The 13,017-nt window shown below is 44.7% G+C and overlaps 1 protein-coding gene across 1 annotated transcript in view; it reads left to right on the top strand.

Annotated features, from left to right (window-relative positions):
- nbas (NBAS subunit of NRZ tethering complex) overlaps positions 1-12,637 on the top strand; it is a gene marked incomplete at its 5' end in the record, with an annotated part of 121,992 nt that extends 109,355 nt beyond the window's left edge. The window contains 3 exons of the mRNA XM_079291210.1: positions 1,526-1,673; positions 3,356-3,490; positions 11,549-12,637. Of these exons, the coding sequence (XP_079147336.1) occupies positions 1,526-1,673; positions 3,356-3,490; positions 11,549-11,824 (559 nt within the window). The 3' untranslated portion in view covers positions 11,825-12,637. The remainder of the gene's footprint in view (positions 1-1,525; positions 1,674-3,355; positions 3,491-11,548) is intronic.
- Positions 12,638-13,017: the final 380 nt, after the last annotated feature.

Below are 13,017 nucleotides of genomic sequence, written 5' to 3'. Positions count from 1 at the left end.
AGGACAAGACGCCCCCGGTAGCTGGATGGAGAGCTGCCTTTGATACCGATGGTCAAACACAGGAGCCCCGCTGTCCCCCCTGCCGTCTCCCTCTTTCTCATTTCAAAGCTCTTTCTATCGCACACACCATCTCCTTTTGCAGATATACACAGGCGCACACACACACATCACATCACAGGGTCTCATTCCTCTAACGAGCTTTCTTAAGACACCCTTCAGCCGCCTAATCTGACATCAGGGTTCACCCGCTTTGCTTTTTTCTTTAATTTCTCAGCATATCACTGAGGATTTAGCAGCGTGTTACCATCGACCCTTTATCATGTGAAAACACCCGGAGTGAAACAAAACCCGTGTTCATATCGGATTCATCCTCTCGTCTCCAATCACCTCCGTTTCCTTTCCGGACTGTTTGATATTTGATGTACTGCTTGTCACGTTAATCACATACATATAACTTTGTAGCATACACAATAACAGTACAGTTCAACTTAAAACAAACAAGGTTACAGAAACGCACTGTGGCCTGCCGCTGGCCAGACAGCAGCCTCTTACTCGAGATCGCTTCGTAGCGATTGACGCGTGTTTCTTCGGACTTGTTCGATGACCGCGGACAGCAATGCGCTCCGTCGTCGGGTTAAGTGGCGTGATCGGACAGATGGATAGATTCGATTATTCATCCTTTTTATTCAACGACAACGTCCATAACCATTAATGTTAGTGGGCAGTTAGAGGGACTCGATTATAGCGTTGACTCCAGGCCATGCTCATGATAATATTAATAGAATTAATCATCTCAACAGGATCCATCCGTCAACCAAGATCTAATTAACAGATGAGTCGTTCTCTGGTTCCCATAGGTGTATTTGTTCCCCTCCTATGACTGATATTAATAAAGATCCACGAAGGTGGTGTTGCCCTAACGTCGGTGGCATTTGCTGGCCTCGGCGGGAGCTAATGGGTTACTCTGGAGGCATTAGCAAAGGTCTTGAGGACCTCATAAAAGGAGCGTGTCAACAAAGTGACGCCTGTCAGCGCTGGCAGCTGGTCCCCCTGGTGTTTACCGAGACGCAGAGGAAATGCAGCGTGTAGGTGTTGAATATTAACTGCAGGAGTAAAGTGGTCAAACATCGTTCCTCCTCGCTTACATGTCGGAATTCATTAGATCGTCTGCAAACCCCTTGATAGGTCCGTCTGAGCTCATGTCAGCCCGTGATTTGATGCTGTTATTCTTACGTGGCTGTTGTATTTATATTATCCATAATATTATTCATAATAACATACAGTCGTCGGCTGCTGTGGCCCAGTCATTGTCTAAGAGGATTACAATCTGGCGGCACAAGACTGCAGAGTATTGGATTAACATTCCAGGAGTTTTACATGCTGTTTTCCCATATATTATCCTGAACACGCTCACTAATACAGCTGATGTATTCACCAGCCTGTGTTCCTCTCTTGCACGTTCAGCAGAGGACTACACAGCAAACGCACTGCTCGTTCACCGGTCTGTCTTGCTCTCTGTTTCCAGGGCGGAGTCGGAGCGTAACCCCTGGGTGGTGCTGACCTCGGCACTGCTGAGCCGCTGCCAGGCGTCGGAGGTCAAATTCGACCTGGGTCAGCAGGTCGTCGCCATGGTGCGATCCATCTACAGCACCAAACACAAGCTTCCTGTGCAGGTAAACATCAAACACTTCATTGCTTTACTTTAACTCGTGTCAGAGGGAATGACTGAACCGTTACGTCCACGGAATGTATCTGACAGTTATAGCTGCTAGTTATTTACAGCTAAACATTCAGTTTGATTAAATTCAAATATTTTTTGGGGGATTGAACTACATGAACTACACAAAGATGTTCACTGATATCAATGTCTGTTATCTGTTGTTGGATGAGGTAACACGATGGCAATTGAGCCCATTGATGTAAGAACTGCAATATTTATATGTCCGTATCATGAAGTGTCTGTGGCGACATCCCCAGAAACATCTTGTGTGTTAAGTTACTATTTATGCAAACCAAATATTTCCCACTGCTGCAGCTTTATGTTTAAAGATTTAAATGGCTGAACACGAGTTTGCCTTTTTTATGAAGTAGTCACAGGAGTGTGTTTTGGATCTCACTTTCCAGAAGTCACCGCTTGTGCTTTTGCTCCTTCGAAAGTATTTTCATTCCTGGAGATGTTGGTAAAAATCCAGTATTCCAAAGTAACAAATATCTCCATGCCTCATATTTTGAAGACAAACAAAACACGCAGAAAAAAAAGATTTAGACGGCCATTTTTAGTATAAACATTCTCTTGAGCCTCCCACAGGACAGTACATTTTTCTAAGGTTAGTTATGACATTATATCTTTGTACATTGTATATGAGTTGGTACTCTAAAGATGGCACTGTGGTGACTTGGGTCAGCAGGGCCCCCTAAGACATCTGAAAGAGTGTTGAAAACCAAAGACCCATAGTTTTGAAGAGCAGAGCGCCACTGTTCCCGGGTATGTCGATGGTGACTTAACTGACCTTTATTTAAATGAAAATCTGCAAGATTATTACTTCAAATACAGTGAGAATCGTGAAAGCTTTGAACCAAAGAAAAAAAAACGCGGCTTCAACACATTTTCGATTCCCCTCCGATAAACATGAATATCTCACTGCAGTGCCACCATTTTACCCCATATCTTAACACAGGAGCCTGAAGCCATTAAGCATGTTACCCACAGCAACATGTTAGCATCAGCTCAGTGCTTTTTGCAATGTACGATCGGCACTCGCCGCTCTTTGATGTCTGACTGCCCCTAATGCTATTCATGCCCTACTGAGCACCATGGAAGTAGTAAGCCGTGCCATTCTGTACGTCTGGCTCCGGCTGACTGTGATATTAGTTTAGCGCTAATGCTATTCAGTGTGAATGGGCCAGTGTGTCTGCCTGGCTGTCTGATATTAGTGTGGGAAGAGGGGTGGGAGGCGTAGAAGGAGGCCTTTTACTCTGTTCTCAACAGCTTTAATTTGAATCTCCTGGAATGAAACCGCCAGAGCACGGGGACGTCAGATTGCATTGTGATATCCATATATTACTGGATAGGACTGTGTGTGTGTGTGTGTGTGTGTGTCGACCTTTTTAAAAGTATTATGTGCCTGCATGTCTGTACAGTATATGCACATCGATTAACCTTTACTGTTCCTTGCCTACTCTCTTCCCTCTGTCTCCTGCTCTCCTCTTTTGTTCTCTATCACTCCTTTTTACTGTTTTCATCCCACGTTTGCCTTTATCTCACCCCCGCCTCCATTCATCCATTCATCAACACATCTTTCCATTTATTTCCCGCCCCCCCGGCCTCTCTCTCTCCCTCTCTCTTCCTCTCCAGTGTATCAGACATATAGCTACCCTGCTGCTCCAAGACCACCAGAGCCTCCAGCAGCCTGCACTCAAGCTGATGGCTGAAAGTGGCGATGAGCAACTGCTGCAGCTGACTCTGGATCAGATCAACAGCATGAGCGCAGTAAGTGATGTTTTAATAGTCTGCATGGTCCCATGTTCAAATTTCAATGTCATTTTTGGGGGGATTATCGGTTATTTACTGAGTTTCTAAAGTTTTGGGGAAAAATAGTGAAACATTTCCGTCACAACTCTGCGGAGGTCAAGATAATGTCTTCATATTCCTTGTCTGGTCCATTCAAAACCCAAACCTCATCGCGTTTCAGTGCTACGCAAACCCGCGGTAGATGAGCTCCAACGTCATCGTTGTTTCTTCTCTCCGTGCATCGCTTGTGTTCAGAAGGACACACGCACACTGTGAAACTTTGTATTTGAAGCAAGAATATAACAATATAAAAAAGATGGAATACAAAATACAGGCAGGAAAGGAGACTACTGATACAAATTTGAGGCAAAAATTATAAAACCATTTCACCGAATGAAGTTCTCCAAAAGAATCTCAACATTCACAAAAGCGCTCATTCACTTGCTCGAAGCCACGATCGGATAAGAGAGTAATAGTTTAAGACTGTGTGGGCCAGCCGCCACTGTTTCCCCATCAGATAAGCAATTGTCACAAAGTAGGCCTCTCGGACCCAGCAGACCCTCTCCTTGTTCCTGCATCAGATAACAGGAAGCCACTCTGTTCAGTGACAGAGCCCCCTATTCAATGAAGCAGTTACAGCTCCTATATATCGGTGCACCTGAGCAACACTGAAGGAGGCGGGGTGTTAAAGTTGGAAGGAGAAAAAGATGTGTGATTTAGATGTGGGAAGAGGAAATCAGATGGAGGGGGGGGGGGAATGCGTGTTCAGAGCGAGAGATGAGATGAGAAGGGAAATTGCAAAGACGGAGCAAATGTATGAACATGTAAAGCGAGCATTACTGAGACTGAAGTAGAGAGGACGGAGCAGGGCGCACAAGCCTGAGAGTAGAGGGGGATGGTTTAGTAGGGAAGATGGAAAGAGAGGGCGGGGGGGGGGAGAATAGAGTGAGACAGGTCGTGTGTCACACTGCTTTGAGAAATAATCTCGCCTCTGCCCCCTAAGAGCAGAACGAACAGGGCCATGTTCAGAGGAGCGCAGTACAGTGTTCATCTGAAGATAGCATCAACAGAGACGGAGAGAAATGATCGAACATCTCGTGCATCAGATAATGTGTCGGCTCGTGTGTATTTGTCTGTGTGTGCGAGTGTCTAGTGCAGTATTTGCAGTATTGTAGTGCAGTAGTGCAGTATTGCAGTAGTCCAGTACGGGAAAACACTGCACATGAGTTTATAACGCTCTAATATAGGATTTTACAAACTACTTCATCTTTTAGTTGCGACCCTCGCGATGTAAACAATAGAAATATAGCGCATGTGCAATGTAATATACCAGGAATGTGTGCTTGCATGAATTTGATTGACCACAACGGCACCTTGCCAGATGAACGTCACAACTGTTTGGCGGGATCACTCTGCATTGGAAACCCTGCTGATGTTGCTGGACGAGCCTCATTAGCAATGCTGAAGTCCATCTGATACTTAGTCCGCTTAATAAGGTCGTATTGGTGGCAACGCCAGATCCAGTGTCATCGATTCCTCCCTAATAGTGTCTGCACGTTGCATCAGAGCTCCCAAAACTTTATTGGACTGAACAAATGTTGCTTCGACCGAATTGCCCCGACCCTTTAACAGAAGGTCTTATCAAGGGATCAGAAATGATTTATTTCAGTTCAGCTTAGTCGATCAGAAATTCAGGTGAGAGCACTGTGGAGGCGTAGCTATTTATTAACTGCTGTTATTTTGAAATTACTTTCGGCGTTTCATTTGTTTTGTCACATTGTTTTCAGTTCCACACACTTGTAAAAACATATTTTTCATCACAGAAAACCATGTGGTTTTATTTACTTTCATGTCTACATTATCAAGCCTGAGGCTGATTTTGCCCACAATGCATCATATATTTATCAACCGCAAACTGCAAAAACACGGTGCTCTTAATGAGATGCGTGGACATGACATGCCGCTCTGAGTGACTGACGGGCCTTATCTTCAGCACCCCCCCCGACCCCCGTGTGTTCCCTGGCACTCTGCTCTGTCTGGTGTCATAGATTACAGCGCACATTGTTTTTATCCAGCATCAACACATTTGTATTGTATTTTTCCCATAAGACACATGGCCCTGGATCACAATAAATAAAAAAAAAAAGATTCATTCTGAAGATTAGTTTTTAATTAAAAAGGTGTTACAAAAAACCACTTGACACAAAACGTAAGGGAGAAAAAGTAATTTATTTTGCTTTAGCGTGAGCTACTTTTATTTTGCTTCACATTCACTGTTCGCTGTGGAGGAGACCACAGTGGGCGGAGGAGGAGGGGGGTGTAGAGAGGATGGAGTGTATGAATTGAAAGGGAGACAAAGAAGTAGTAGAAAGAGCAGGTAATGAAGCAATGATGCAGGAGAATACCGCGAAGGCTTTTATTTCTTTTCACTTGGAACAGAAGCACATCTCCTCTCTTCGTCGCTTGCACTTTTGCCCCCCCACACATTAGTTCCTCCTTTCCTCTGCTTCCTTTTCTGCTCTGCTCCTCCGAGTGAGGATGTGCGGAAGCACGGAGGAGCAGAGTGGAGCAGGGAGCTAGAGTTCAACACCAGGCTGACTAATGGAAGACAGAGACAAAGGGATGATAAGAGCTTTCTGCCAATATGAATGAGCTGTTAGCGTACAGCATACATGGATGCACGTGCACACACACACACACATACACAGCTGCAGTTGACACCTCGTGTCTCCTCGCCTTCTTTTTGTCATTAGCGCTTCCACTCGCTCTTCCTCTTCCTTCATCAGATTTAGCGTTAATTAATCATCTGTTCAGTCCCCCCCCCCGTCCCCAAGTTACTGTTGCTATGTGTGTCAGGCTTTCAGCCCCCGCATGGCACAGATGCAGTTTAATATGATAACAATGGCAAATTTACCTCCCAAAATTCTACTCCCTGCTCTTAGGAGGTCGACTTAAGCAGGCTTCTCTTCTCCAGCTGGTGGCCATCAATGTTTCCCTCTGAAAGGACTCGTGCACGAAACTGCACAGCTTTCATTTGACTTCAGATATATTCTACTTATTTTGAACGGATTTTTTCCCACATTTTCATTCTCATCTAATAATTCTAATCGAAGTCTTGGCCTTGGAAGCAACGCGAGGGGGGCCACTGTAGGAAGTAAGCTAGTTAGCTGGACATGCTAACAATTGTAGCTCAACGTTAGAGCAGATAAATTCAAAAAGACACAATTATGTGTGTCTCTTGTACTACACTCCACTGCTTCTCCAAAGAATCGTACACCTTGTTCATCTGCTCAGTGAAGGAAAGACGAGGCGTCTGTGTGTCTGTGTGTGATCGAGTGATTATGAATCTAATTGCTTGTTTAAGTGGGCTTGTTTACAGCTTTTGTGCCATATTGGACTTGTTAATCTTGCTGTGGTTGCTCACCGTGTGTTTGTTTGCGCTCATGTGCGTCACATCCCCACTTTTATTTCTGTTTGTTTGGCTTCACAGCCTCTTCGTCTGTCACTTTCAATCATGTCGCGCTGTAAGCAAGGACTGTTTGGCGTGTGTGTGTGTGTGTGTGTGTGTGTGTGTGTGTGTGTGTGTGTGTGTGTGTGTGTGTGTGTGTGTGTGTGTGTGTGTGTGTGTGTGTGTGTGTGTGTGTGTGTGTGTGTGTGTGTGTGTGTGTGTGTGCGTGTGCACACTCAGTTGCACCACTAAAGCCTGGGGACAGCGAGGACGGAGGGATGGGAAACAGAGAAAAGCATGAGAGAGGAGAGAAGGGAAGAAGATAGTTGTGTGTGTGTCGCTTGGCATTCCAAAGATGCTTTATGATTTAAATGATAAAATAATTTAGTATTAGGCATTGTACGTGTACGGTAATCCCAATTAAGCTCTCAGCCGAGTTTAGCTCAGGGAGGGGGAAGGCGGAGACAGACGTATACAGGAAATGAGAGACGTGCAGAGCAAGAATAGAAAACAAGGGCGTTAAAAATGTACCAGACCAATCAGTCAATATTTAGCGTCCATTGTAGACGAGCGGGGGAGACGAGACAACCTTGGCTGTCTTTCACAGAGCAAGACAGCAGGAAACGAGAAGGTAATAACAAGAGCGAGAGGGCGGGTTGGACATCTTATGGCTACAGTTTGATGTGACAGGTCTCTTGTCATGCTAAGTGTTTGTTCATTCACTCAAGGTGCACGCCGGCGGCATGTGGGAGCACACACACACACACACACACACACAGGAGAGACAAGATGCCTCTTGTTTTCGCTTCACCAGAGAGACAAAGTGTTGTTTGAACCTTTAAAGGCGATTTGGGGGGCTTTTAACCTGACACACACACACACACACACACACACACCGCGGGACAGGTTTTCATGTTCTCCAAGCCGCTGACCTTTGAGAAAGAAAGCAAGGCATGATGGATGTATTCCCTGCTCAGTCAGATTCTGTTTGCGATGAAGTGTTTGTAAAGGCGAGGCCCGGACAGACCGCCGGGGGAAGTGTGAACAGTCAAAGCGAGAGAAGGGTGAGGAGGGAAGCCTCACAGGAGGGGGGAGGCGGTACGGATGGATGTACAGGTGTGTCAGAGGTACAGTCGACTGGATCGTTAGCTGTAGTCGACTCGGAGGATGGCGTACTTGACAGTTGAACGCTGTGACTCCAGTTTGTAGTGCGCTTCGGTTGATGATGTCATCTTTAATATGAGTTTATATGAGGCCAATTGTACTTAAATGAGACCAAACTCTTCCCATATGTAAAACTAAGTAATACGTTGGTAAATATGCTAATTTGCTTCCCTCCTGAGACTTGGATAAAAAGATCGATACCACTTGTGTTTTTAAGCTATCAATATATATATATATATATATATATATATATATTGTGTTAATTAGTGAGGGTTAGAGGTTTAGGCCGACTAACTTTGTTACCTTTGCTGTACCGGGCTAGGCTAGCTATCTATGCTAAGATAAGCTAACTGTACCCTGGCTGTTCTGTAGCTGCATATTTAATGCGTAGATATGGGAGGGGGTTTTGATCTCCTTGTCCCTTAAAAAATGAAGTCAAACTCAGTTATGAAATTATCAATATTGTCCGAATTGTAAGAAATTTGAGCAAAGAACTGTGTGATCAGTAGATATTATAAAAGTGTTTAATAATTCATAATTCATAATTAGTCATAATCATAAGTGTTTTGGAAATGCATAATTAAGATAAGCATAAAGTGTTTTAGGATAAGCAGCTAGAAGTAGAATTTGAGACATTAAGCTTTTGCCAAAGTTGCAGAAGTTTAACATTTATACTGAAGGATTATTATAGAAGTGATTAAGCAATAACTGACAGTCTTTGAATGTGTTAGGAGCTCAGGGAAAGAGTCATGAAGACAGGCGTTTACAGAAGTGCACAGGGAAGTTAGCCAATAGGAATTGGGATAAACGGAACGGATATGAGGGCGGGAGACAGAAAGTGTTTTTCTGCCTCTTTTTAGCGTGTGGTTGCCTGGGACGGCTGTGTCCTGGGACCAGAGGTAGTTTTTTCCAAAGTGGGTTAATATTGTAATATGTCTTAGGAGTAATTTAATTTAATTTAATTTAATTTAATTTAATTTAATTTTTTGTGTAACTGTAATCGTACTTGCATCAGTGGGATTAAATTCCTTTTAATCGTAAACCAGTTTTGGTAGATTTCTTATTGCAGCGTGTCGACTGTACAAAGCAGCCGGACACGTGCTCTGGCCTCCTCGCTGTGGAACAGACTCAAACTTCCACAGAACTGCATTTCTCAGTTGCTGCAGACACCCCAGAAGGTGATTTCAGTCATTAGCACACTATCAGGTCAAATCAAGTCTAATTAATTTGTGCATCCCTTAATCACGGTAATAGCTTCAACGGACACAGCCATGAACGAATATGTGCGATTCATTACATTTCTGGTCTTATTTGTAGCCGTGCTCGCAGAATGGATCTCTCGGAAATATCCCGACAACTGTTGGATGGATTGCAATGAAATGTTGTGCAGAGATTCATGTCTCCCTCAGGATTAATTGTTTATAACAGAAGTGATCCTCTCACTTCATGTGGCAGGACCAGCATGTACATTTCTTTTATTTGCTTTGGTTCATGACCTAATACTGTACAACAGCTTTACTTTGTGTTCAGTGCTGTGAGGTTCGGTAACGCGGAAAAGTCGGTGAAACGACAGGACAGACAAGACTCGTATCAAACAAATCCCCCGGTTAGCCAACCTGTAACTATTAATTGTTTAAATGATCGATTAAGTCGATTTTCGAGCTTAATCGCTTTGTCTTGTTTTAACACGATCAACAGTCCAAAACCCAGCCTGTTGTACAATGATATGAAATGCAGCAAATGGGCAATTCCTCAGTGAAACAGGAGGCATTTGTCCTTGATTAATCACTTGAATGATTAATCAATTTGCACAATAGTTTGCTGTTCATATCACTTTTTCATTCATCATTAATCGTTTTAGCCCGATTTGTAATAGTACGGCCTGCCCTGTAAACAAATGTGTCTCACATTGTTGTTTTTTCCAACGAACGAATCATCCTTTGCTCCGTTACCCGTGAAGTTTCAAATAGTCCTTGTAAGATATTGAGCTTCAAAGTAGGTCAATGTTGACTGCAGCTCCAGAAATCGCATGTAGAACATTTGTTCTGGGCCTCTGCTGTGGCTCCCAAATCAAAAGTTTGAAGTGTTCAGTTGTTTTGAAGTGCCTCTCCTTGACTCCAGTGTGCATTCAGCCCTCGGAAGCAGTTGGTGCACTTAACAATGAATGCATCTGATGCTTTCAGTGCATGTCTGCCTTTCTCCCGCTTTCTCCGTCACACATTTCCCGTACTTCGCAGACCTCCCGTCTCATTCTCATTATAACCGGATGACCTCCTCGTCCACCTCTGTCTCAAGTTTCAAAACCGTCTCCGTCTGTCTTCTCTGTCGTGCTCCCTTTCCCTCCCACAGTTTGGGGAAAAATTTTGGATAAAAATATCCAACTCCGCAAGGGGACGGTGTCCTTGTCGATGACAACAGTTGAATGTCTCTCAACGCTCGCGTGGAAACGTTCAGGTTCGCCGATACCCAGAACTGACCCTTTCTTTAACAGTTTCATGTTTCTAAACATGAATTGTCCTTCGAGGAGGGAGAAATGGAGCGAGTCCGGCAGGGATGAGAGATTTTTTTTTTTTAGAGGTGAGGGAGAGAAATTCATCCGTCTCTGCTCCCCTTCTGGACGACAGAAGAGAAGACATGAGCTCCACATTCATAATTGATCGGCCTCAGCTCCAGAAATACCCCGACAGGGACTCGCTGGTGTCTGTGCGCGCGAGAGCGTGTGTAGTTTTAGCAAGTGCAAGCGGAATAATAGAGGACAGCAAACAGGTGAGAAGATGGACTGAGTCACTTTCCACCCCAGCACTCAGCCTGGCTTCTCTTTGTCCGGTGAACCACAGCAGCAGGCCCAGCGGCGTTTTAGCGGTTTTCATTTGCATGCGTTTCATTGATGGAAGATGGGATTAAAACGTGACGTAAAGGTTTGTTTGTGCCTGTGTCAACATGTGTTCAGAACTGTTTTGGTTACCGAGAATGTTCCTCTCAAAGCTCCATAGAAAGGTTTTTGCGTGTGTGTGTGTGTGTGTGTGTGTGTGTGTACAGTGGTGAGCCGCAGGGTCAACACAGGATTTGACCTCACACTCTGACCTCATCAAGTTTCTTCAGGCGTGTAACACTGTAATTACACAGTCTGGACATACTACTGCAGCAGCAGCAGGAAGCTGCACTACATCGTTTCTGCTGTTTTGTTCCGTGTTTTAACAGCCAGTGAGTGTTTCGATTAGGTCTGCTCAATGAGGGCCGCTTACCTGGCAGATGATGGACTGGTTGCATATTCGCCAAAATTGTGGCAGTTACCGTACTCTTGGCATATTTTCACAGGGATGAAAGAGAAAAATGAAATCACACTTTAAAAGGGAAGTTGGTTCCTCCTGACTCCATTACCGCACGTGTGTTTACACTTTCTCCCGCCTCTCTTTTTCCTCCAGGAAACGGCTTCGTCCTGCGACGCCGAACTCCTCTCATTGCTTCTGGACGCGGGGCTCCTGGTGGGCTGCGTCTCCTCGGCCCTGTACCCCCTGCTCAGCTCCCACATGCTGGCCCACCAGCAGGAGCGAGGCTGGGACGTCAACAAAGCAGCCGCCGAGCTGCTGGCAGCGGGCCACGGGCCAGAGGCCGGCTCCCTGCTGCTGGCTCACCGCGGGACCCACCAGGCCCAGTTCACCTTCAACTCTGCCTTGGCTGTCCTCAAGAAGTGGCTGTGAGGAGGAGGAGGAGGAGGAGGGGGAGAAACAAGGTGTGAGGGAAAGAACGCGACGGGGGAGGCAGCTTGGACAGGAGCCACTGACTGCAGTGATGAAGCACATTTTGGGAAGCCAAGTGGGAAGGCGTTGAGAGAGGAGTGTAATTAGATTGGATTGAGATCGGAAGGAAATTAGCGTGAGAGTAGAAGTTCTGTCAAATCTCTGCATTTTGTCCCGTAATTGGGTTCGTATCAACTGAAGGCCCGTCAGCAGCAGCAGCAGTGTCTGCCTTGAAGAACGGATACCTTTAATCCTGAAACGTCTGCTCAATTAGAAACGCATACATGAACACAGCGACACAGCCTCTGCTGTCTCTCCTTCATAACTCGAAGTTGATCGGAAAAGGCACTTCCTGCTTGCCTTTGTTTTTGTGTGTCTCTCTCTCCCCCCCCCCCTCTCCTATTGTGTGATACAGTAATTGAGCAGTAGCAGGGAAGCAGTGGGTGGATTTTAGCCTGTTGTTCCGCGACAGGTTTGCCTCTTTGACGTCCCACCGTTAAACACCCTGCCTCTGCGTCATTGTTTTCCCCCTAATAACGTCTAATTAATTCCTCCTAAACAAATTAGCCCCGCAGCTGCCCTGCGCTGTGTTCGTGTGTGTATGCGCATGCACAAATATACACAAGCACCGCCACCCCGCGGATATCGCGTAGGGCTAATGATGATGAGGAATAAACGTGTGTTTATGCACACAGCGACGCTCAGCATGCTGCGTTTGTGTGTAAAATGCAGGTTTGATTGTGTTCCACCTTTAAGTTCTGAAATAAAGAAAAATCTGACATGAGAACGAGTGATTTTTTTTTTTATATATAATTGTTGAACATTTAAGTCTTTGAAATCTTTTTAATAGACGTCTTAAATTATTTGTTTAAGAAAAGATTTTTCAAAGACGACCTTGTTAACATTTCAGTTTTGCTTTTCTTTATAAATACTGTGTTTTTAGTAACAGAGATTTATGTTCCATCTCACAATTAATGCTTTCAAACTATTTTCAGTCTCATTGTTCTAAGAAACTTACAGTCGTAAGACTCAAACATCCAACGTGCATTTTTTAGCCAACGGTGGATGTTTTGATTACGTCACGTGAGACATTAATGTTTATTTTGTTTGTTTTAATCTGGTGGAAAAAGACAATGTAATTTACTTCAATGCGT

The sequence above is a fragment of the Melanostigma gelatinosum genome, assembly GCF_949748355.1.
Source record: "Melanostigma gelatinosum genome assembly, chromosome: 19".
NCBI lineage: Eukaryota > Metazoa > Chordata > Actinopteri > Perciformes > Zoarcidae > Melanostigma > Melanostigma gelatinosum.
This window is presented reverse-complemented; position numbering and strand designations above follow the sequence as displayed.